The sequence below is a fragment of the Callospermophilus lateralis genome, chromosome 13 (genome assembly GCF_048772815.1).
Source record: "Callospermophilus lateralis isolate mCalLat2 chromosome 13, mCalLat2.hap1, whole genome shotgun sequence".
NCBI lineage: Eukaryota > Metazoa > Chordata > Mammalia > Rodentia > Sciuridae > Callospermophilus > Callospermophilus lateralis.
In genome coordinates, this window is record NC_135317.1 from 52,136,930 (window position 1) to 52,164,078 (window position 27,149).

At 36.2% G+C, this 27,149-nt stretch overlaps 1 protein-coding gene across 6 annotated transcripts in view; it reads right to left on the reverse strand.

Annotated features, from left to right (window-relative positions):
- The window catches only part of Rgs7 (regulator of G protein signaling 7), a 438,832-nt gene that overhangs the window by 200,385 nt on the left and 211,298 nt on the right, over positions 1-27,149 (reverse strand). For all 6 annotated transcript variants that reach the window (XM_076872881.1, XM_076872884.1, XM_076872882.1 and 3 more), the window contains exon 2: positions 16,508-16,604. In XM_076872881.1, the coding sequence (XP_076728996.1) occupies positions 16,508-16,604 (97 nt within the window). The remainder of the gene's footprint in view (positions 1-16,507; positions 16,605-27,149) is intronic.

Sequence of the window (27,149 nt, forward strand, 5' to 3'; positions counted from 1 at the left end):
CAAGTTATATAAAGCTGTTTCCCAAACATTTCGCATGATCAACACAACTCCTTTCAAATAAGTTTTTTAGCTTGATTCCTGGAGTAACACACCCATCACCAAACTCTGCTTGCAAATTCATTTGAAGCTGATAATTTTCAGGTTCCAACTTTCAGTGGTTTGGCATTCAAGAGCATCCTAAGATTGGTAGTTTTCACAGCCAGCTCATCTGGAGGACATCACAGAGAGACCAAGAAAGATGGGTGATCTGCATCTGCCATATTGTATGCAAAATAGATTATTCTGCTTGATTCAGGCTTAACATTTTTCAGATGAAGCTTCTTCTAAGAGGCTCTTAATTTACCTACACATCTGTCTTTTTCCTTGAGGCGCCCTTTCCTAAGTACCCAGTCTTCCTACTGACTTCCCTCCACTTTGAAACTCCATATACAGGAATAGCTCAGTATTGAACAATGTATAGTCTAACATCTTAATTATTTCAAATGAAAATCTTACTCATGCATTTGAAATTTTTGGAGGGCTAGGATAAATACTTTTTGGTTTGATGTCTCATTCTAAGAAACCTCTGAATAGACAATTTGAAACTAGAGATAAGAGGAATTCTCACTACACAGTTGGGCTACAATGATATCAAAGTACAAATTCCCTGGGATATTAGTAAGAGAGGTAAGAATTTACTACTTATGGCAATAATAATTAGACACATTAAATGTTATACCTGGACTTAATTGAGTGTCCACTCATTTTGATATAGTTTGTATATTTAGTGTTTAAAGGAAAAACATAGTGTCTTTAATCTGCACTATGCCTAATGTTCAACTGATACGTATTTACATCCTGATAATTCCTTGAACATTAAGTTCTTTCATCTGAGAATTAAGTATTCTAAAGTAAGCCAAAGAGAAAATCTTGCTCAGTAAGGAACTCCAATGCCTCAAAGAAAGAATGTAACATTCAAAATTGTCACATGGTAAAATATATCTTTTGTAATTTCCTTTTCTGACTCTCTCTGATCCAAACAAACCTGAATCAATTGTTTCCTTTCTCAAGAGAATCCTGTGGGGGAAAAAAAGTGGCTCAGAATAATAATTTTGCACATGATTTTTTAAAATGCACTTTAAGAGAATAAATTTTAAAATAAACAATGACCCTTAATGTTTCTTTATAACAAAATAGACCAAAAAGGGATTAGTCCAAAGCTTATATTTGCAGAGAAAGCTAAAATGTTTCCCTGGAAACAAGTCGGGCAGCTTGCAAATGGATACAGAATCATAGATTTCTGACCCAAAGAAATGAAAGAGACAAAAATGGCTAACTGGGGTGCAGAGATGTTCTGCGGAGATCACTAATAACAGTTCCTCAGATCATGGCATTTGGAAAGAAGCAATGGACATGCTACTAGGAAATTGTGGACATCTCAAGATCTGATCTAAGTTCTGAAACACTTTTGTCTTTTTGTTCCTCTCTTTGCTACTTGGGGTCAGACAAGAGGAGGAAAGGGGATTGTGATCTAGTGCAGTTGGCACAGTGAAGGGGCCTCTCTAAACCACAATTAATCAGGGAAGTGTGTACAAAGAAACAGCCTTCCATAGCCCTTCAGCCATTGTTCTCCATGTTTGCTCTGTTTTTAGGAGCTGCCCTAATTGCATCCACCACAGCATTCCTTTTCAGCACAGCCCAGAATGATGTCTGCCTCTCCTTCATTGACAGCTGCTATACAAGCAAGCCATCCTGTTGCTTGATGAAATGAGTGAACTGATGGCTCTAAAGTCATCAAGTCTCAAAATTAAAAACAGTCACTCAATCACTATTTATGTCACCTTACCCTGAGAAGTTCATACCAGTGGTAAAGGAAAAACATATTGTCTTTAATGTGCACTATGCCTAATGGTCAATTAGTTAACCTTACTGAACTGGTTTCTCTAAAGAAAAGGGCATTTTCCAAGTTAAGTGCACAATAAAATAGAGAGCAATAAAATTTTCAGATTATGACATCATATTATGCTATATTTTGCTATTTTTCCAAGTGAAAAGAACCGGAAACACTAAAACAAAATATATATATAATATATGTATATAATATTATAACATATCATATACAGAAACATGTTTATAATATGACATATATAACACTTTCAATATGTTTAAATAAATATATAATATACATATACAATGGTCTATGTTTTTAAGGGATTTTTACTACATATATGTTATATATGTCTGTGTATATATACATATGTATGTGTGTGTGTGTGTGTATATATATATATATATATATATATATATATATATATATATATATATATATGAGAGAGAGAGAGGCCAGAAGAACACAGACTACAGAAATTTTACATTTTATATACTATTTTGTGATCTGTGTTGTGCTTCTGGTCTCCATGTGTGTGTGTGTGTGTGTGTGTGTGTGTGTGTGTGTGTGTGTATATATATATATATATATATATATATACACATATCAGACTTTATGTATCAGATTTTATATATATATATATATATATATATATATATATATATATATATATATATATATATATCATAATATGATGCCATAAAAGCACCTATCACCAAAATATTACAAATAATGTACATTATTTCTCATTGAAATATTGTATATGACCTTCATTACATAATAGCTGCTTTGTGCTTCTGGATATATGTTCATACAAATGTATACACACACACACAATTTAGTTTGGGACCATAAAATAGTCTGTATTCTTTATTCTTTATTTTTCCATATGCATTAAATTAACCTAGACTAAAATGTCAGCTCTATTACTTACTTATGGCAAAACCTGGGGCAAGTTACTTCTCTTTATTTATTTTATAAGGCCACAAATGCATAAAATAATACATTTAAAAAGTTAATATTTACCAAATGCCGAGTGCAGTGTAAACCCTTAATGAATGCTGATAGTTGCCTTGACAGCTGCTGTGACCAAAGCAAGTTCACAATCACATATGCATCAGAGTTGGAGCAGTCATTTAAAATATAATGCTCTCATTTTCAACACACAAAACAGGACTAAAAGTCCTCTTTACTACCGGTATGTACTCTTTCCACTATTATAGACAGGCTTTGAGTAACATTTGCATTTGAATATGAGACTATCCCATATTCTGAAAATTAACTTTAAAGCAGACAATAAAATTTAAACTGGGAGTGTTTGTGGGCTCTGAAGAAATTTGAAAATTGCTTTCAATTTCCTGATTCTCCCTCCTGAAGTCCATGTAAGGTAGTAATAAAGAGCAAAGCAGAGTTGCCATCTCTCTAGTGTTCCCTGCTGAGAAGAAAGCATCCTGCAGCACCCCTGGATGCCAACAGAGCAAATAATTAGGCTGAGTGCTCTTTCCACTGCCAATGAATTGGAAAGTGAAATTTGTTGTGCATGCACTGGAATGCCAGGGACACCAGCTGTCCTTTAAGTCATTAACATTTGCTGAGAATCTATTATATGATTGCAAATTGAAAGATTATTCTTCTTTTCCAGGTGCTTGACTTCTCTAAAAGAAGTGAAAAACTATCACTTATCTATTGAGGAAAAACAAATTCCATGAAGGACACAGTGGTAGGAAAATCCCAAAAGGGAATGATAAATGTAGGCTGGCCTGTGGATGGGAAGTTCTCTCCTAGAATTATTAGGAGGTGAAAGTTTGAAGCTTTTCTACATGTGGTCAGAGACAAGAGAGAGGTATGAAGAGAAAAGCAGACAATGTCATTAAGATAAAGAAAAATACAGAGCAGTAGGTTATACCTGCACTTTACATGAGCTGTGTACCCATTTACCATTTCATAAAACCATCTAGGAGACAATGAAGACTTTACTGTTAAACATCTATTTTTAGGGTTAATTTTGATCTCTCAAAAGAAAGCAATGTTAAAGTATAAATTCAAAGAAGGGCCCCCATTAACCTTGTCCCATAGGACTTTCTTTTGTTTGTTTTTGCTTTTTGTACCAGGATTTAACCCAGGGATTTAACCACTGAGCCACATCTCCAGCCCTTTTAGTATTTTATTTAGAGACAGGTTCTTGCTAAGTTGCTTAGGGCCTCACTACATTGCTGAGGTTGGCTTTGACCTCACCACCCTCTTCCGGCAGCCTCTGGAGCCTCTGGGGTTACAGGCATGCGCCACATTCTCAGCACCCACAGACTTTTCATTAGCAACCTATCATTTCTAAACTTAAATAAAACCAATGAACAGAATTAAGCATTCTAGGGTTATTGGTTTAAAGAAAAGGGAAGATTTGTGAGAAACAATTTCAAAGTAAATACTACAAAATGAAAATTTAGTATGTCGATATCAGTTATATCTCCCAAAACAAATTTACAAGATTGCCTCTGACTTTCACTATTTTATTCTTTCAGAAAGAGTCCAGATAGTACAATCCACTAAGTATTGGCATTATCATAAAAAAGAAATTACTTAACAAAGTCAAAATATTTTTTATTTAAGGACAAAACTCGGTATATAATATCGGTATGTAACATATGAAGTTCATATGATGAGGTTTAAAAAAATTAGGAAGCCTTTTATCTCTCTAAAAGATTTCAATTTGTTATGTATAGTTATTTGTTGTAAGGATTCAAAGACAAATATAAAAGAATGGTAAAGGCTAGGAGATACCTTGAAAATACCAGGATGATTATTATTTAAGTAAAGTCACAATTAAGAATTTAACAAGCTGGATACTGTGGTGCACACCTGTAATCCTAGTGGTTCCAGAGGCTGAGGTAGGAGAATGGAGAGTTCAAAGCAAGCCTCAGCAAAAGTGAGGTGCTAAGCAACTCAGTGAGACCCTGTCTCTAAATAAAATACACAATAGGGCTGGGGATGTGGCTCAGTGGTTGAGTGCCCCTGAGTTCAATCTCCAGTACCAAAAACAACAATAACAGAAAAGAATTTAACAAATGCTTTCTGGATATCTACTAAGAAAATCTTGTGCCAAATGGCAGAGTACATCCAATATAAGTAATTCCTTTGGCTTGTAACAGATTAGGTGTTTAATAAGAAAGAAAATGTCCAAATACTGGTGTAATCCAAGCCCCTGGAGATGGTAACATAGTCATCAATAAAAATAGTAATACTACAAAAATATTTTCTTTTAGTGCTCACTTTTTAATATATTACTTAGAAATATCTAATTCTCTAGTGACGTTACCATCAAAAAATAAGGATAAAAGTTCAAATATACCATTTTTTCTTGTCGGTTATATAAATGATAATACTCTTTTATATCCAAATAGGGCCTTTTCAAGGAATGCCCTTCTTAAGGTCTGTAAAGTCTGCCTGAAATTGGATTTTAAAAATGGCATGCAATAGTCCTAATTTAACTTAAGGGTAGACAAGCCCGTATTCATATTTTGAATATGGGTAAGTCACCTTTCTGTTTCTGTCTCATCTATCTACCTTACCCAAGATCTCATGTGATCTTGTTGATCAGAGGAGCACATCATTGAAGCAGTCACTTTTGGGGCTAGACTATAAAACCCTGGTCCCTTTCATGGTTTTCACTATTAGTGCTGAACCTATTCTTCTGAAACTCAATAGTATTTTTTTTTCTTATAAATGTATTACTTTTGGGGTGGGTGGGGGGCATGGTACTTGGGATTGAACTCAGGGGCACTCGCCCACTGAGCCACATCCCCAGCCCTACTTTGTATTTTATTTAGAGACAGGGTCTCACTGGGTTGCTTAGTGCCTTGCTTTTGCTGAGGCTGGCTTTGAACTCTTCATCCTCCTCTCTCAGCCTCCAGAGCCACTAGAATTACAGCTGTAGTTTATTCATGGCTAAATAGGATCTCTCTTGATAACTCTCTGGGCCTCCACATATGCCAGTATTCTCATCTGTTAATTTTCCCCTACTTTTTAGTCCAATTTGACATCATCTGTAAATCTGAAGATTCTAGATTACTATAAAGATAATAGTGAAATGCTCATTAAGACCAAATTCAACACTAGTTGAGAATACCTGAACTTTAAGTAGTTTGTTTATATCTGCACTAACTATGTTTTCTTTCTTTTATTTTGCTCTTTAAAGATACCAAAATAATTGCAGGTAGTATCACATAAGGGATAAGGGCCTTTTTTTTTTTTTTAGAAATTTGTTAATGGTTTTGGAAAATGCTGAATAAAGTATATCCACATCCCCTTTCCACAAAGTCCAAAAGAGAAGTTATAATTTTAAGCAAGCAGAAATCTTCTTCAAAGGATTATGGCTATGTGCTCAGATATTGTATGGACCATGTCAGATCCCCACACAGGGATGAGAGAACTAGAAGTTCCTTGAATGTTTCTGGAGCCTTTGCTAGAAGGATCCTGAAGAATAGTAATACAGTATCTGGTAGGCACAGAAAATTTGTCAAAGAAAATCTTCTTAGAATGGGATGGGCTCAGTAGTAGAGTGTATTACAGTTTGGATGCACTGTGTCCCCCAAGGGCTCATGTGTGAGACAATGTAACAAGGTTTAGAGGAGAAATGATTGGGTTATGAGAGCATTAATTCAATCAGCAAATCAAACCCTTGATGGGATTAACTGGGTGGTAGCTGAAATTGGGTAAGATGTGGCTGGAGGGGGATGGGTCATTGTGGGTGTGCCTTTGGGGTATATATTTTGTGTCTGGTGAGTGGAGTCTCTCTCTTCTAGTCATCATGTGAGCTGTTTTCCTCAGCCGCATTCTTCCTCCATGATTTTCATACCTGAGGAATGGAGCCTGCTGTTATGGATCAAGATCTCTGAAATTAGGAACCCTAAATAAACTTTTCCTCCCCTAAATTTGTTCTAGTTAGTTTTTTTTAGTCAAAGCAGTGAAAAAGTTGGTTAAAACAAGTGCTTTCATAGAATGTGCAAAGGAAGAGGGCTGGCCATGTAGCTCAGTGGTACAGTGCTTGCCTAGAATGTGGGAAGCCTTGAGTTCCATCCCGAATATGGGGGTGAGGAGGGGGTACTGACCCATTCAAATGCAAAATATGTCCATTTTAAAATTTGCACAGGTTTTTACTGTTTGCTCCTTCTGTTGCTTACCTGTACAGCTGCCCATATGACAAGTTTAAGCCTACATTAATCATCTCTCCGTGACACTGATAAATATTCATATAATCCTGAGAAGAGTAAGAGCATAAGAAATAGAATCTATTTAAATTGCTACATTTAAAGCCAACTTCATTTTTAAGCTCATATTCTTACCCTGTTTAGTATACATGGCTGAAAACAAGTCATCAAAGAAAACTGTGTACACTGTTAGAGGATTGGAATAAAAATGTGACTAATTATTTCATATCCAATAATATGAAATATAACAGCTTCTACTTTTACACAATTGTAGTAAGTCAAAATGTTGCTAGTTAGGGTTTTATTACCAAACTTGCTGAAAGAAGGAACAGAACAGTGAGAGGGGAAAAAAATTGTTGAAATGGGCTTAAGAGAATTAAAGATGCTTCTCTGAATATAAAGACCTGGGGGAGGGAAGTAGTAACTTAATGGAAAATTGTGTGCTAAGTCCTTAGGTCAAATTTCCAGCAGGAGGTTTAAAAAAAAAATGATTTGAGCAAAGCCACACCCCTTTATAGAATATTAGAAAATTCTGCTTACCAGATTTTTTTCTTGCCAATTAGTGATAGTCCATCTATAAGACGGACATGTTAAATGTGACCAATTGAGATAATAAATAAAAGTTGAAATGGAAAAGTGGAAAAGCAACCCTGCTCCTTAATTATGAACATGTCTGTGATGGGGAACATTCTTGAAACAAAAAAAGTGGGGGTGAGTGGGTGCAGAAACAAATGAAACACAGAAATAGCTTCTAGAACTCCCTATTTTATATATATATTTTTTGACCATTTTCTTCCCTATTTATAGTGCGTGGTGATTTGGAGCAGGTCACCTGTCTTTTGGGCTCCTGAGAATTCATTCAGTAACTTTCAGTGAGTTCACTCACTCTCAGACATGTTCAGTGACCTGGTTTAATGAGGGCCTTTTTATTTGTTACTGTCAACAGGCAGTCCTACAGACCTTTATGATCTCAGTGGGCAGCTTCACAAGCATGGTCAAATTCAAGTTTAATGAAAACCTACGCCATTTACAAGTAACTGAGAAGAGAACTCTGGTTTGTTTCCTGCTGTGGCTAACACTGGAAGCACAGTAACTTCCTAGTCAATCACGGAAGGAAGTAGAACTCTTCCAACTGGTGAAACATTATTTTCTCCATGCTAGAATAATAGATTTATTGAACGTCAAGAACATGAGAACATAATGGAGCACCCAGTCAATAAACACATTTCAATTTCAGCTGGGTTAATTTAGAGGGGGTGGGATGATGGTAGCGGGTGTTTCTAGAGATATTCCCTGTGATCTGGTCAAGGACTTTAAGTGTATACATTATGAACATGGTCTCAGTGCAAAGATCATGACCCATTTTGAATAAAGTAGAGGAAAGTTTGGACTCCATGAATGGTTCTCTTTATCAATACTCAAAAACTGGTTCTCTTTATCAATACTCAAAAACCATGATACCCTTTGTACCCTGAGTGCTTGATCTCAAGACAGCATGCTGTGGTTCCTGGACACTTACAGGAGGTCCTTATAAGTCCCCAGAACATCTTCTCTTAAGGCTGTCATCCTGCGGCTCCAAGTGAACCAAGTCAAACAATTCTGCTATCTAGGACTTAATGGCAAGCACAGAGGAATCATGGCTTCTGCTCTGCCCTATGTGTTCCTGCTCCACAGAGGTGCCACCTGTCTGTCTCCAATTTTCTCATTCTATAGAGAACTTCAAGGGGAATCTTATCTACTTCTTGATTTCAAATATTATGTTCACGTAATTATGTCTGGCTAAATCTTACATGGACAATGAGGTCCAGAGGTCACCTTGAATCATCTTGGACCCCAGAAGACTCTGTGAGTTTCCACCCACTGCTGCAGCACTGTGGTTTTACCTCAATTATGGAAAATGATCTCACTTTATTTATTTTCTCTCTGGTGGCTAGAGAGTGACCCTCCTCAAGGGCAGAGTTCCCCTCTTTCTTTCTCTCCAGACCTGACAAAATGCTCACCACACAGAGAACACCTGAAGCATCTTTAATTTACTATAAGATTGTACAATCCTTAGGTGTAGCCTGCTCTAAACATCTATGTCAAAGAAAACCATTGGTTGAATTAATGAATTAATGTCCTCATTTTTTATGTATAGTGTGAAAAATTTTCAGAGAAGTTATTTATTCAATTGAACACCTCCAATGTCACATTCTGGTTTGGATGCTGGGCTCACCAGAGTGATCATATGGAACCTTCTTGTTGTTTATACTACTGTCAGGAAAACAGGCATTAATTAATATTACAATTAAAGAGTTCATGATTATGAAATGGAATAAAATATTCAAAAGAAAACAATATGGTTGTATGAGGGTGGGAAACTCCAAATGCAAGAGAAAACATCGTAAAGGCAGGAACATAATGACTTCTATGGTTTAAACTGAGAGGAGGTCTGAGAAGCAGGTGGGGGTCTGAACCAATTTCCTGTTCAGGGGTGAAGGGCATTGGCACACACCACCCCAAAATACATCATTTGGGTACACTGATTTTCTGAATTGAAGTAAACTGAGAAACAGAAGATGCAGGAAGGACTCTTTGCCCTCCCCCCGCCCCCCTTCTTTCTATCTAAAGATAGGAAATAAATTTCCTGTGAGAAATGTGCCTCCTGTTACCAAGATTATTCTTATTTCTGGAGATAGAATCTACACCAAGATGAGTTAAATAAACAAACTTTATTAAAATAACTGTTACCATCATCAGTTTCTCCCATTAGAGTTCCTACTCATTTTCCTCAAATTTACTGCCCTTAGAAATCCAAATCTTTTACCTTATTCTAGTCACTTCTCCACACTTTCGCTTCCTTTGTTAAAAGGCTCTATAAATCTCCAATCTAATCATTTCTTTGGGTTTTCTACTTTGTGACATGAAAGAATATTAACATCAAATAAAATACATATTTTTTTCTCCTGTTAACCTACCTTTTCTACTTTAATTTGTAGTCAATACAAATTATAAGAAGGTAGAGGAAAAGTTTTTCTTTCTCTAAGGGATCTTGAAGATTTTGAGTTTCATTCTAAAATGAGAGAAGGATTTTAATTGATCAGGTATGCAGCTTGAAATATCAATGAAAAAAAATCTCTGGACATAAGGAGAGAATGAGTGGAAGAGACTAGCTAGTACTCATTCCCATACTTCAGAGAATGGAGATGATATTTTGAACAAGAGCCCGACAAGAGTAGACAGTCATAAGCCAAGGTATTTGATGGCTACTTAGAAAAAATATGATGGCACTTGTAGATGGAATAGATTTGAGAAGAGGAGGCTGTAGAATCAAGGTCACTCCAGCATTCCTGGCACATGCAGACTTTACTGAGACAGAACAGGGAAGGGACCAAGAGTAAGATGAAAAATCACATTTGGACACATGGAATTTGAGGTACCTTTGACCTATCCAAGTGGAAATGTTGCGTAAAAAGTTGTATTTGTTAGAATTCTGAGAAAAGGTATAAACTAGAGATGTACATTCAGAGGAGTGCATAATATTTGTCATTAAAGCCATGGACGTGGGTGATATTGCCTTGGGAAAGAAAAGAAAGTGAGATTCTTCATTTATGTGCTGCTGCTTCAGTTACCTCCCCGATGGTCTAGTCCACTGCATTCTCTTCTTCTATTAACCTGTTGTCTGTTCCTTACCCTTCAGTGGTTTCTCTGAATTATGAATTTGTGTGGAAAAAAAACTTGGAGATCATTAGGCCTAATCTCCAAATTTTAGAGGTAAAGAAATTGCAGAGGTTTATACAAGGTCATGCTGATCTTCTGAGCAAACAAAAGCTGAGGTCTAAAAAGAGGTCAATTACTCCAAAGGGATTCCATCTGGAAATACTGGAAGACAACTGTAAGAATCCCTGGTACTTAGAAGCCTACAGATACCGATGTGTGTTTTTCTGTCATGAATATATAATACCATGCAAAAGACCTCCCATGGTGGTAGTAAAAAAGGGAGCAAAAGTTTGAATTGGACCTATTGTGGTTTAATATTAGTAAACTCTGCAAAATGGGGCCAAAAGCTTGAACTATCCATTTCCTTCTCTATGAAGAGAGATTAAATAAAAATTACTTTGAAAAATTGCTACATAAAAAACTAATGTATTTAAAGATACCGATTGCATAATAGGTTTCCAAATTATTAACTAATAGTTTCCTACAAAGATGCCCTGGAAATAATAAATCATTTTTATTTAAAAAAGTAAAAGCTCAAGGGCTCATTCAAACCCTACTGAAATACTGAAACATCAAAAATGCAATTATTTCTCTTATCAGGATTTAAAGACAATTATATGGTATAACATCCTTCAATTCTAATTCTAAAGAGCAACATGAACACTAATAAAAAAATATACATCCAAATAATGCTCGCTCTTATTATAATGTAATATATTACCTAGAAATAAAGTACAAAAAAGCACTATTGCAACATCTTCCTAAACAACTGAAGGCCTATGCTATCTGCTTTAATTCATTCAAATATGAATGAAGCCAAGATAAATAGAATAGTTATAAAATACTACAAAAATGAACCAAATACCCTTAAAATGTAAAATTAATCATTTCCTCTTTTATTCATAAACTTTTGTGATCTGCCTTGATTTGGATCTCTTTTCTGCTTACATTCAGAGTTTAAATACAAAGAATTTCAGCTGATCTGAGTGGCATAGCTTGCTTTACCAAAGATTCTCAGATGAAAAGATAAATAAACTCCCTAAGTTGCAGGATATGAATTCTAGGAAAATAGTTATCCTGCAAGAATAAGACTTAGGGGTTCATTTAGAGAAAATTCTCAGCAAAATGTGCAAATCTATTTTTAGCCTTACAGTTATTTGTTTCCAATTCAAAGAATTAATTGTGTAAAAACTGCATGAGCACATTTATGAAAATCTTATGTAGTAATATTTGAACTTCCTCTTTCACTTTTTATTGTGATGGAGCACTTCCATTGAAAGCCCAGATGTAGGCACACTTGAATAGGGAAGATTTTTGGCAAAATCACTCCTGAACACATTTCTCAGACACTTCACCAGGGCTTATTCCTCACATATCTCCTAAATATGATGTGAAACAATAATTTTTAAAATCAGTTTTAAAATATCAATCCCCTGATTCCATCTTGGTCCTAATGAATTTGAATGTTTTCTCTTTGAGTTTGTATCTGTATCCTACAAATTCCTCCTCCCTCCAATGAATCTGTCGTATTCACACTGTAACCAAATCAACACTAGGTCCTGCCCCAAATGTGAATTCTCCTTTCATAAAAATTTTCTGTATATACTTCATTATCATTAGTATTATTTTGCAATCATAAAGATTTTATGTCTGATATATATGCCATGGGGGATCACTTCCGGATACAATTTGAATGTTAAGATGGGGAAATTTATAAAATACAAAAGGAAAGTACAGTACCCAGTAAAACAAAAAGTAAAAGGTCTGTGGTAGAGAATTGGAGGAGACGAGGAAACCCATTATTCATTCAGAGAATAGGTCTGTGGAACTAGGGTAAGTACTTTAAAGTCACTAGGAAGTGAGGATGATTTTCCTTATACTTTTCTTTCTTCATGTGTTGTATTGTTGTCAACCCGCAGATGGGCTTCTGATTCTCTCTGCACATGACCATTATCCAGCCTCTAAGATTATATTACCTCAATCTGGGAAAGTACACATGTGTGCATCACCTCTTTCACTCTCTCTCTCTCTTCATGGAAGTTCTGGGAATATTAACAGAATTTCAGGGAGACAGAGCTGATGAGCCAAGTTCTGGTCAGCTCTACAATTGATCTCAAGCCCTGGCTTGGCGACATCAGGTCACATGCCACCAATGGCATTGCCTAAGCTATTTCTCCAGCTGAGAAGGGGGGAAAAACAATGTTGTGATTTTTTTTTTCCCTAGGGAAAAAAACAATGCTATGATTGGATATACCCAAGAATGTCTCCCTTCCTGACTAATGTGACAAATCTGTTCAAGGATTTTTCTTCTGGTTTTCAGACCACGGAAATCAGAAGGTTGTGTTCAAAACCAAACTCTAAAACCAAAAATTAGAATTCATAGATATTTTGCTGGGAAAAAAACACACTTAATATGATGTAAGACCCAACCTATTATTAGGTATTTTATATTTGTCATAAGACTCATTGACATGATTCTGGATTTGGATCCCAGATGTAGCAGAGGAATGGATCATATCATCCTTTTTCTCGACTATTTTCAGGTTTAGGTAGCTGAAAGTACATCTTTGCCATCATGACATGAAGCATGGGTGCTGTCTATATATTTGGATAAGTGCCCATTCTCCACAAAACCTGTTGACATCCATCAATCTTAGGGGTTGCAAGGCTCTTAACTTGGTGGTAAAGAAAATAGGAAGAATTTGATTCTTCTTCTTCTTGCCCTTCTTCCCTCCCCCAAATGAAACTTAAAAAGCTATTAGATAAAGTGGAGAGCCATGACTGAGACCAGATTATGGAAAGATGATCAGAACCCTTGAAAGGGAACAGGAAGAACTACACATGTAATTTGGCACTGTGCCTAGAGCCTGGGTGAAATATAAGTGTTTTCTGGAGCTCACTCCAGCTCTGTGGTCTGGCTTTTGTGAGTGAACTTTCTTAAACTTCAGGGTTGAAATTGAGATTCTGGCTTAGACCATCTGAACTAGGCCCATAAATTGTACTTCTAACAAATTTCCAGGTGATACTGACATGAATGATCCATGAACCATGCTTGGAAGCATAAAGACTTTTAGAAAGCATAAATTATGAATCTGAAAGAGTAGGAAGAATGATATTTGAAATCCTTTCTTCTTTGTGGAAATAGTTCATAGAAAGGATAAACTCCTGTCCGCAGGGATTGCCCTACCTCATTTCACACACCACAGGCCTTCATCACAGTTGGCTTTGGCTCTACTAAGGATGGTGAAGTTGGCAGATCTCCTATCTGATTAGTAGCTCTGCAGAAGAATGTGAGGAAGACTCAGAGAGAGAAAGGAGAAGCAAGAGCCAAGAAAGTAAGTAGCAGGCAACAAGTTGAGCCACAAAAAGAGGAATTAACAATACCTAGGGACCACAGTTAAAATCTGGGGAGGAAAATTATTAAAAATAACTAAAAAATTGGATAAAAGTGGATGGGGCTTGAGGCAACTACAATTAGAAGATATTATTATGCAGAGGTTGATAAATACTAGACATAATACTAGATATACAATTACATCTATAGCAAGGTATCTAATTTAAATGTGAACCAAAAGCTCGGCTACTAGGGAAGCTGAGGCAAGAGGATCAAATTCAAGGCCAGGCTGGGCACTTTAGTGAGACCTATTCTCCAAACCAAACCTAGCAGGCACAAGGCCCTGGGTCCAGTACTACATAGACATGTAAAAATATACTAGGAAATGGAATCAGAATTTAATTTGATAATAAGTTGGACATATTAATATTAACACAAAAGTCATTGACACCATCTTTATGTAAGAGCAGTCACTATTGTTTTAAATCAATTAATATTAAAACAATTAAAAGGGATTTTCAGGTTTATTCTCAATCTTTATGCCCACTCTTATTTTTTAGTTAAGATCTTAATGTTGTCAATAAAGAATTCACCAGGTTTTTAATATATTGTTATCCAAAGAACTCAATCAAAAACTTTAAACTCAAATAGAATATATAACTCAAGCATGAATCCAAGCTTACTTAATATGATGAACAAACTTTTTTCATTGTTGATTCACCTGTACACTGTCATAAAAATTCCTGAATCGGAATGTTTTTTGATAGGTCATGAATGGGTAAATTGACCATGGTTCTCAGCTCAGGTAAGCAATGTAATGCATTATCTACCCACTTCTGAAGAAGATAAGCTCATTCCTTTTATTGGCTCAATAAAGTGTGAGCAAATATTTTCATATTGTGCTTAGATATAAACTTAATATTCTCTCTACTACAGGTAGTTTAAGCTTTCCCTGAGACATAAGACACATACAAAATAACTTTAAAGCAAAATAGAAAATAATAATTGCCATAATAAAGGGAAAAAAGTTTTTGAAGGTACAAAGAAAACAAAAAACTTAAGATTGTTTTCATCAAAGAGTTCTCAGAACTAAGTATTCAAGTTAAAAATAAATTTAAGTCAGAATGGCCTGGAAGTAGGATGGTGAGGAAAGCAGATTTGGAATAAATCCACAGATATGAAAATACAGGGTATTGGAACAAGAGGGGAAAATGAGGACATGTTGTATTAAAGCAAAATGTCATTCTGTTTTGGGTCCCCAGCTCAACTCTACCTCCTTTCTTTCAGATCAACAACACCTTCAAATTCCAAAACTCTAGTTCTGATTTTTAGTCTCTTCTCAAGGCTGAAGCATACTGATCATGGTCCTCCCTTGACCTTGGTTCACGGGGAAGCATCCCACAACCTTTACACTGACATCTCCTCAAGCACCTTCCTGACTCACGCTCAGTATCTGCAGTCCTTCTTGGCACTTATCATCAAGGGTTTGTCAATTTGACCTCACCTTATCCCTAAACTGTGCTGGGCCACGCTTCTGTTGGCCTCTGTATCCCATTTTTTCTCTAGCTTCTTCCAATCATACCTATAGTTTCCCTATTTCCTATAATGATTCCTTTATCTCTCAGACATCCAATTAGAAGCAAAAATGTTAGGCCATGTTCTCCTTTTATCCTGAGTGCCAAGTCATTCATCAAATTCTCATGCTTTTGTCTTTTTAGTCCTTCAGTCTCTGCATATCAGAACCTTGGTGTCCAAACTATTTATTCCTGCAAGAGGCTTACCATAATGACTCTAGTGCTTATTGAATGTCAATTAGTCCTATGCATGCTCATCACAAGTTTCAGTGCAAAAGTTTTAAATGTCTCCATAGTTCCTCAGATAGCTGAATTAAATTATTTTGATTGACTTTCAGAGCTCTTCACAATTTGATTCAACTCTACTTTTCCCTGTCTTGCCTCCCTGCTCTGTGTCATTTAGTCACTGCCAGTGCAAGCAGAGCTGGTGGTGACCATTCCATAGTGATGATTCCCCCTTACCTGTCAAATTCAGGGCACCACTGTGCTTCAGGAATTCTTTCCTGACTTGTTGATTTTTTTCTTTTTTACCTTCCACACATAATCTATGTGACATCATTTTATACACCTATTTTAAAATTGTTTTTTTCCCCTCTGTTATTTCACGTTCACTCTGACTTTACAAACTAACAAAGTCAGGTCATGTTTTTTGGCTTCATATTTCTGATTTTAGATGTCTGACACGATGATGAACATGCTATGGGTATTTTATAAGTAGTTATTGAATAATGAGCTACAGAGAAAAAAATGAATGGTTTGGAACAGAATTTATAGAACAATTATATAAAAGGTGCTGTGTAAGATAGAGCTATGCTGAATGCAAACTTACCAGAGAAGACACTGGGTATCTTGGAAAGAAAGCTTTTGACCGTACGGATAGGAATTCCATTTTTTTCATCTTGCATGCGGGCTATGACATCTTCCATCTAAACAACAACAATAAAATAATAAAAACCTTCAGAAAGTTGAACTTTTTGAGAAAAAATCAATTCTCACATCAATTTCATACACCAGTTTTGCCCAACTAAGAATACTGCCATTTTCTCACCTTTCTTGATTTTTGTCTCATTAATATTTTAAGTTTGGTTAATAGGAGATAGAGAAAATAAAAAGGAAAATGGGCCATTTGGGGGTCCATGAAACTTCTAAAAAGAATGTTATGCTTTGAATGTTGCCTTTCTTCTGGCTTCACATTCTTTGGTTATAAAAGCTGAGAGAAAACAGTATTTCATTTGTAAGTCAGAAACCACTGTCACAGCCAATTCACACTTTATTAATGTTATCTCTACTGAAATAAAAGAAAATAGAAGCCTCACAAGTATCTGCTTGGATTCCTCTGCAAGCAAGTGTTTCCATGATTTAGTTTAACACTAAAGTTCAGCAACCTGCCTGGAAATCTAGGACAGATTAACAGTAACTGCTGTTTCTCTTGCCTAGGCAATAACTGGTACGAGATGAATCATGCACATATATACCATGCATGGGCACACACACACATCCACACAAAATAAAATGAAAGCCATAGTATAGCCTCCTACCCAGTTAGTGGATTCTACTGCATCTTCCTTTCAAACTTGTTAGTATATGTGCTTTTGCTTTGAAAATTTTTCACAGTTCTAAAAGGCTATCCTTTACAATCTATTGCAGAATTTAGTTCTAAGTAAGATGCATTCAGATCAAAGTCTCACACTTTTCTCATGTGTTTCTGTACCTGTGAGACACAATACACACAAAAATATTCATGTTGGAGTATAGCACTTAAATCTATTTATCCACTCATTCCACAATTAGTAGTGAGCACTTACTCTAGGTCAGATTTACTGATGTTTTCTCAGGACATCAAAATGAATATAATTCATTCCTGTCCTTAAAAAAACCCCATAATCAAGGTGAAACAAAAATCAAGGTGAAATTTGAGTAAAGCTTGGTGTTTAGTTAGTAGCACTGTAATAGTGTCAATTTCCCATTTTGATAATTATGTCCTGGTTATATAAGACACTAACATTAGGGAATTGAATAAAGGACCTGTGGGAAATCTCTGTGTGGTTTTTGTTTCCTTTCTGTAAGTATAAAATTTCAAAGTCAAAAGGTTAAAAATTCAAAGTCTAAATTTCACAACAATGAATTATCAAATTCCCATCAACACAGCTTCAGAATGATTTTCAACTCAGAAATCTAATTTGCTTGGAAAAGGATCATTAGATTTATTACTATGAGAACAATTGAGGATGCAGTTTTTTAAATTAATTAATTTATTTTACTTAGGTATATATGACAGCAGAATGCATTTTGATTCATTGTACACAATTGCAGCACAACTTTTCATTTCTCTGATTGTACATGATGTAGCATCACACCAAATGTGCAGTCATATATGTACCTAGGGTAATAATGTTCCTCATATTCCATCATCTTTCCTTCCCCCATACTCCCTTCCCTTTTTCCCTCCCCTTTGCTCAATCAAAGTTCCTCTATTTTTCCCATGCTCTACTCCATTATGGATCAGCATCCACTTATCAGAGAGAACATTTAGCCTTTGGTTTTGGGGGATTGGCTTACTTTGCTTAGCATGATATTCTTCAACTCCATCTGTTTACCTTAAAATCCATAATTTTGTTTTCTTTTAATGCTGAGTAATAGTCCATCGTGTATATATATACCACGGTTTCTTTATCCATTCATCTACTGAAGGGCATCGAGGTTTGTTTCACAGATTAGTTATTGTGAATTGAGCTGCTATAAACACTGATGTGGCTACATTGCTGTAATATGCTGATTTTAAGTCCTTTGTGTATAGGTCTAGGAGTGGGATAACTGGGTCAAATGGTGGTTCCATTCCAAGTTTTCTAAGTAATCTCTATACTGCTTTCCAGAGTGGTTGCATCAATTTGTAGTCTCACCAGCAATGTATGAGTGTGCCTTTCCCCCCACATTTTCGCCAACATTTATTGTTGTCTGGATTCTTGATAACTGCCTTTGTGACTGGCTTAAGATGAAATCTTAGAGTAGATTTGATTTGCATTTCTTTAATTACTAGAGATGTTGAACATTTTTTCATATGGGATACAGTTTTAACATAAAATGAGTCTGTATTTGACTCTAAACTCTTCTAATTATTATCCATGTAACTTTGAGCAAAACTTCTTCTAACTTCTCAAGATTCAGTTTCCTCATCTATATAATGGTGATACTACTACTTTAAAATAACTTCTTCACAATGTGCTTTGTGGATCTGGGTTGGAGTTATAGTGGGGTAAACTATTTTATGGTTAAATGATATAATATATATAAAGCCTAGTACATAGTTATGATAATAGATATTGGACTTAGAATGTCTGTATTTACCCTGACATGTGGGAATGTGCATTCTCCATTTCCATGTTTCTTTGCATGTGGAGGGAACATCATTAGCATGAAGCCTCATTTTCCTTCTGCCTCCTAACTTACTCCAGGGGTGCTGGGTGACTTATCAGATGGTCAAGAATGAGCAGGGAAGGAGAGATCAGCAGGTGGTCAGGCCCACTCCTTTTCTCTTGGCTGGAAGTCCACATCCAACTCTGCTGATAGACAGCTGCCGGCTCTGGGGCACCAGCAATTGTATTCAGGTTTCAAAATTAAAGGTTATTTGTGCACTTTAACAAAAGCTTTTCCAGTAATCAAGGTGATTTGGTGATACTTATATGTGCCTTTCTCTTTGGTTGTGGTTCTCTGTTCAGAATTCAAGAAGGAAAAGAAGGTGTTTCTTATCAGGCTTCTCAAAGCCCCAATGAAGATCAAATGACCCACTTCTTGTGTAATAAAGATATCTATGTATAGAAATATGGAAATAGATATTCTATCATGACTCTTTGTGCTTTTACTATTTGCCCTTGATTCACCTGACACAATATTCTGAAATAAAGAATAAGCTGCTTTGCCTTGCTTGGTATCAGGCCCTAAGCCCTGTATTATCTGCTTAATGGTTTAAACCAGGCCGGATTAGACAGATATGGAGACCTTGCTGGCTCCCACTTTAATCACCTCAGCGCCCAGGGCTGTGGCAACAATCACCTCTGCTTAGGGGTTGAATTAAAGAGCACAGCAATGGGTAGAGGTGCTTTCTCTCTAAAGTCATATCACCTCTCAGTTCATTGGATACCAATGAATCAAGACCAGGAGGCAGGGAACAGAAAGTGACTTCTGTGGTTGTATTTCAAAACCTACCATTTTTTTTTTTCTGAGTCAAAATATCTACAGTAGGAAAAAAAAATCTCTAATGTAAAAATAGAATTTGTGTTCTCAACTGAAAATGTGATCATGGAAATGGATTCAACTGCTTCTATATTTGTTCAGATGTGATTTATCCATGAAACTTGCCATGACCTAAAATAAGCAAAAACAAACAAACAAAACAACAGCAACAAAAACCAAAAGCAAAGACAAATACAAAAATAATATATACTTTCTAAAAACAAAAATCAGTCACAAAGTCCATGTATAAAAAAACAAATCCATCCTATCCACTAAAAGTGCATCACACATTCACTCAGGGTCTATTAATTTTTATACTACTTATGGCCTTAACATGTTTGATTATCTGCTTTCTCACCATTCGCAATTGTGTGAGAGAGAAAGCAGTCAAACTTATAGAGCAGACAAGACAGCAAGAGGAATGTGAAACTGTAAAAAACAAATCCAATAAGTATCAAATCCCTGGAAATTTTCAGTTAAAGCCAAAAAAAAAAAAAAAAACCCTTAGATATTTCAAGCATTCCAAGAGAAGATATATATATATGTAATGTGTGTACACACAGATATATACTACACACACACACACACACACACACACACATTATACACACATACAATTGTTCCTTGGTGTCTCTGGGGGCTTGGCTGCAGGTCTTGCTGAAGACATAAAGATCCACAGATGGTGAAGTCCCTTATATAAAATGAACCAATATTTGCATACAACTTACAAACACAGTCCTGTACACTTTAAGTCATCTCTAGTTACTTATAATACCTAATAACCCAATAAAATGTAAATATTATGTATATAGTTGATACACCGTGTTTGTTTAGGAAATAATGGCAAGGAATGGTCTGTACATACTCAATTATGATGGATTTTATTAGAATAGTCTTGATCAACAGTTGGTTGAACCCATGGATATTGAAACCACAGGTATGGAAGACAGACTGCATTGATATGTATCTATAAGATACCAGCCCTGTGTGGTAACGAGGTATTTTGCATTTTCATTCTCATAAGCTGGTTTCTCAGGCCATGAACATGAGATAACTCAACACTGGACTGTGGAGAGGACGACTGCCATGCCTTGGCTCATTGAGGCTTGGTCAGAATCTGATCTTTAAAGAAAAGGCTAGAAGCAGGTAATCTAAAAGATTTCTTCTAGCTACAAAACTATTGATGATGCCTAGATGCTGCAGTCTGGCTGGGCACAAATAACCGGGAGGTCACGAGCCACTTGTAGATTCAAATAGGAACTACTTTATTCCAGAACCCACACGAACGCCACGGGAATCCAATGGGAACTCCACGAGAACTCCACGAGAACTCAAAAGCAGCGGGCACCTGAGGTAGCAGGAGCCGCCTTATTGTCGGACAGTAGAGGTTTATATACACAACTGAATACACAGCTTGTTTCAATTTAGCATCATCCAGTTACAGCAATCAGTCATTATCTTAATAATTATACACAGCTTAACAATTATCATCATCTTAATGGCTCGCTGGCGTTACCTCACAAACCACTCCTTCTGGCAAAATGCAAGGCACCATCTTGACTTGGTTGTGGCTCTCAACACCTAGAAATAATCATTAGTGTGTAAAAGTGGGTAGGTTTCCTCACCAAGTTAGAGTCAAGCCTCTGTCAGAGACACATTTCCTTAGGGGAGGAAATTAAATAGGACCTTCTACAAATGCATTTGCTGTCCAATGTCAGCATATTTTAATTACAATGAAAATGAGAGAATGATAAAGAGCATGCACTAAGCCAATGAGACCGTAGAACTGACCTGAGTTTAATCTTGGCTGGGATACTTACAAGCTAAGTAAGTTAATCACTCTGAGACTCATTTTTCCCATCCATAAAATAGAGATAATCGTAACAGTATACATCTTATAAGGGGTGAGGATTAATGAAACAGTGCTAATTAAATGCTTACCAAAATGCATCCTCATCTTATCCTCATAATAGTCTTCCCTTTACTGTATTAGGAAACCACAGGCCCTTTTTATAATCCAGATGCCAAAAAAAGCTATAGTTAAGTGCCAAATTCTTATTAGAATTTGTCAAGTACTGAGTAGACCGAGATGCCTATGGGTTCTACCTTAGATTTCTTGTAGAAGACTGAATTTATGTTGGCCCCGGAAAGATATGGCATTTGATTAGAAGAAATTCCAGGAGAAATATTTATGCATGTAAGAAAGAACTAAGAACTATGTAAACCATGCAAAAGTTATATTTAGAAGAAATGGGAAATGAGATTGCATTCATTTCTGGCAAAATGAAAATGTCTTTGCTCTCATATTTTCTTGATGAATTTGCCTCTTGAAGTTCTTTAAAAGAACAAAGAATTGAACCAAATAGAGTACTCTTTGCAAAACTAATCTTGTATTCTATGTAAACTAATTCACTACGTGTGATAAAAGTAAAACAGTTGTCCTTTGCAAAGTAGCTTTGAGAATATTTATGGTGCGATGTGTTCAAAATCTTTTTTAGCTGGACGTGATGGCACAGGCCTGGAATCCCAGTAACTTGGGAGACTAAGGTAAGAGGATCCTGAGTTCCAGCCTGGACAATTTAATGCAATGTGTTTCAAGATTGAAAAAAAAAAAATTTGAGGGGATGGGGAAGAGGGATAAGGTGGAATAGGGGGACAGTGAAGAGAAAGAGGAGGAAAAAGCGAAAAAGAGGAGGAGAAAGAGGAGCAGGAGGAGAAGGAGATGAAGGAAAAAATTCTTTTTTTATTCCTGTATTATGGAATCTTTCATGAGTTACTAGTATACTTAGTAGGGAAAACAAAGCTTTCTCTAACATGTGAACTCTTTGAAGAAAGATATCTATCTGACCTTACTTATCTTCATATTGCTAATATAGAAAGCTTTCAAAAATGGGGATATGCTGCAGTTTTGTTAAAGGCATACATTTGATTTTGATTTTTCTAAGAGACCTAAAGCAAAAGTGAACATTTAATTAACTTAAGATTCAGCCTTGAGATATTTGAAATGATTTTTTTTTCTTTTTTGTCTTAACATTTCGTGCAAAAATAAGCTACACCAGAAATAGCGGGACTGAAGGGCTCAGCGTGTTGTAGGCTAAAACACTCTGATTCTGTCTGTCCCATTTAATGCACAAATTCTTCAGCTTATATTAAAGGAATTTCTCCCTTCCATGCATCTGAGTAAATCTGTTTATGAAACTGTCTTCCTGCCTATAGATGTGACACTCCAGTTCACTGTTGTCGGTAAGCTCTCGAGATGAAAGGCTCAATTGAACTCCAACAGGAGCTCTTTTTTCCAGGAATTCATAATTAGCCTTTCCTTTAGGATAGCTTACATGTCACTTCTGTGCTGGTGATGTATCTCAAACCCTGCGGAGGTTAAATGGTCCCTGCCCCCCGCACCCTTGGTAGAAGGAAAGAGGGAACCCACTAGGCAGGCATATCTTCCTCAAAGAGTTACTAATTATTCAAGGGGGCCTCACCAGACAGGGCTCCCACATATTGATGAAAACAAAATCATTGCCTTGAAACCTTTCGATTTCTCTGATGTTTTAAGCAACCATGGAATTTAATTCAATTTACTTGTAGCTATATTTGCCAGAACTTCATCACAATATCATTTCTACTGATTTCATTAAGCCAAGAGCTTTGCTGAGACACCCAGACTGCAGGGGAAAACGCTGAAGTAAAGCTAAAACATTTTGTACTCTGTAGTTCTGAAAGAGAAATGCATCAGTCAAAATTTCAAAGGAAGTTTCCCGACTTCTCTTTGTACCCCACCATTAAGTACAAGTATTTAGAGGTATAAATGAGAGACTAAATGAGCATATTGAATGGGCTTTTTCCTACGTGAACATAATTTCAATTTATTGTGTGTAACATCATTTTAAGTGCTTGCTACGAAAATGGGAGAAATGATCACTCAAGTGCTTCTTGGCTTTCTTAGGCAATTAGGTGGTGGCAGGTATAACATACTTTAAATCTGCCTGTAATTTTTCTTCCTTCAGCAAGCCTCTGTAAGGAAGAAACTTATTTGCACGTTGGAACTGAGCAGCGAAAGCAGAGAAAGCACAAGTTAGGCTCTAATGAAAGTTAAATAAGAATAATGAAATTAAAATTTGCAGCACAAACTGTTTTTGCTAAAATAATTCAATTACGGCTGCTTCTAACTGATTTGCGTTCCCTCCACATTACAGCTGATGGCAGTCAGTATCTTAACTCAGAATTAATTACTCTTTTCATATGGAAAAGCTGCCATCTTAATGAATAATTTTAAAAAAATAAACTAGTAAAATGTAGTTACATGTAAATTTTTCCTGATTCATTTTGGTCATAATTTGAGATCTTAGAGATTCTATCTTTTTATGATTTTACATGAAATAGAGGTAGTTTTTTTTTTTAAATGCATGGAGGTTCTTGTTTTGTTTTGTTTTGTTTTTCAAAGAAAGCATTTGTCTCACCCATCTCGAGGAATATAACCTCTACTCAAAAGAAATAAGACAGGGACTGGGGATGTGTTTCAGTGGTTAAGCACCCCTGGATTCAATCCCTGATACCAAAAAAAGAAAAAGATATAAAACAGGTAAGTAAAAGAAAAACTATGATTATTGTGTTGGTATTGCTTGGGTTGCAAGTGGCAGAATCCAAAATTAAATTTAAATCATTACAAAAAAATGTCTCTAAGGAACTCAAAGATGAGCATATGGACAGCCCCAGATACAGCCCACCACCCTCCAGACATTATCACTGCCTCTTCTTTTTGGTGGCAGATCAAAGAATAAAACTGAAAGACAGAGAGTTGTACAATAGAAAAAAATTGTAAGAAAAACTTAACTGCCTGGGGTTGCAGGGAGAGTTGGGGTAAAAGAAAAAGAGAGACAGATTCAGAAAGAGAGAGAATAAAAAAATGAATGCAAAAAAGGGCCTTTGGGCAGACAAACGAAAAAACTGGAAGAATGTTCACAGCTATAAAAGAGAGAAAGAAGGAAATAATGTGGCTGAACACTTTACCTGGCTAGTTACCGGTAATCTTTGGCCACAGTAGTGTTTGCCATGAGACAGAAAATGCCCAGGGTGTTAAACATATGTGAAAGAGCAACTTGAGTCCTCAGAATTTTCTTGTTGCTAAGTGATGTCATCTCTTTAACTTTCAAAAAGGAGGCTCATGGTTAATCTCTACTGCAGACAGAGTTCAGGTGGGAGAGTGGTCAACATCTACTGAAATGTTGGGAAAAGATTCATGGAGAAGATAAGGTTGAGCTGATTAAACTAAAGGGTAGGAAGGATAAGGAGATGAAGAGGGAAAGAGGAGTCAGAACATGGGAATACCTTGGTCTCTTGTTTCATCCTTGGCTTTAAGATGGCAATGAGTAATCCTCTTGTGTATAAGGACGAAGTGTGTTGGAATGCTGCTTCTTCTGCTCCTCCATCTTCACAATTTTAATCTCTCTGAAAGGTGTTTCTCTGTGGTGATCCTCAAACTCATTTCTACATTTGCCTTTGTTAATGTTTACAGGAGGCATTGGTTTGGATGGAGCTCTGCACTAGGCCCAATGGGCCAATTCAAAATGGAATTACTCAGTTCCATACCATCAAGTCAAAGCTAAGTAATTTATCTGACCTTCTAAGAAATGAGGGGGGGGGGGGGGGGAGAGAGAGAGAGAGAGAGAGAGAGAGAGAATAGCCAAATCCCCAAACAGATCGGTTTTACCCAGCATGGTAAGGAAGTTCCTGCTGCTTTAACCTTTACAAGGAAAGTATCTTTGAAACAATCAATCTGCATTTTGCTGTTTCTGCTTTCCTGGACCATTTTTGACCTATAAACATAAGCCTCATCTGCTTCGCTCATCAAGATATTCCTTTTATTTTATAGAATGAAGTGTTGTCTAGTTGTAAATGCACAAACAAAAGCCCATTAAGATCTTTAAACTAAATGTTGTAATTTTTTTTTTTTTGACACCATTAACTTAGCTTGCAATTCTCTCTTAAATGGACTTGATAGTCCCCATTTCACCCACATTAATCTGCTCCATGGAAAAATCCTAGAATTAAATGGGAAATAAGGCCGAATATTTCACCCCTTATTTAAAATCTCCTTAGAACTAACAATCCTGTGATTTCTCTACAAGTTAAACAGCTACTCCAATTTCACCACACTCATTGGTGAAATTTGTCATTTTAGCCTTGTAACCTGCTACTTCTATTTTTTTTCCCCTTGGTACCAGGGATTGAACTCAGGGGCACTCAACTACTGAGCCACATCCCCAGCCCTATTTTGTATTTTATTAAGAGAAAGGATCTCACTGAGTTCCTTAGTGCCTTACTTTTGATGAGATTGGCTTTGAACTCTGGATTCTCCTGCCTCAGCCTCCGGAGTCACTGGGATTATAGTTGTGCACCACCACACCTGGACACACCTTGCTACTTCTAATGAATTGTGTTGGAATCCTTCTCCTTCTGCCCCTCCATCCTTACTATTTTAATGTCCTTGGACTTTGAACATACCTAGCAGCTGACCAGTGCCTCAATTTCTCATATACCAAGACTTCTGAGGTGCATCCTCTTTTCCTCTGTGCCTGTGGGAATCCAACTATGCTTCTAGGACTCTCTTCTGACTTTGCTTTCTTACTGATATCCTTCCTTCTCCCTTCTCCCTACCTCTTTCATCCAGGTTGACTGCAATTAATGGCTTATTTTGGAACTTCTTAAGGCCTTTATTTGCAGTTATTTTCTGACATCCACTGGTACCTTTTGTCCCCTATGACTTATTTTATTTATATACATACATATCATTACCTTTTGGTTATAAATACTTTGATGATTTGCACAGTTTTGCTCTTGAGGCATGCATGGGCCATGAGAAATTCTGAAGGACTGATAGATTTTACTTTATACATTTTTGTACTCTTTTTATGGTTTTTTTGTTTTGTTTCACCACAAGTATATCCAGTATTACCTATATAGCTGAATTTTTCTTTATTTGTATTATTTAAGAATTCTCATTTAATGAGATTAAAATCTTAAACTGTAAGTCCTTTATTCAAACATCTGTTGTTATGCATTTTGAGGTCAAATATCCCCAATTGCCTGTTACACTGTCTGTAAATACTTTGTACAATTGACAATGACCTTCAACAACCAATTGTTTGACCCAGAAATTATCTCTATTTTTTTATCTTTTAAATTCAGAACTAATGGACTAAATTATTTACATTACTTTTTTATTAGTAAAAGAAAAAAAA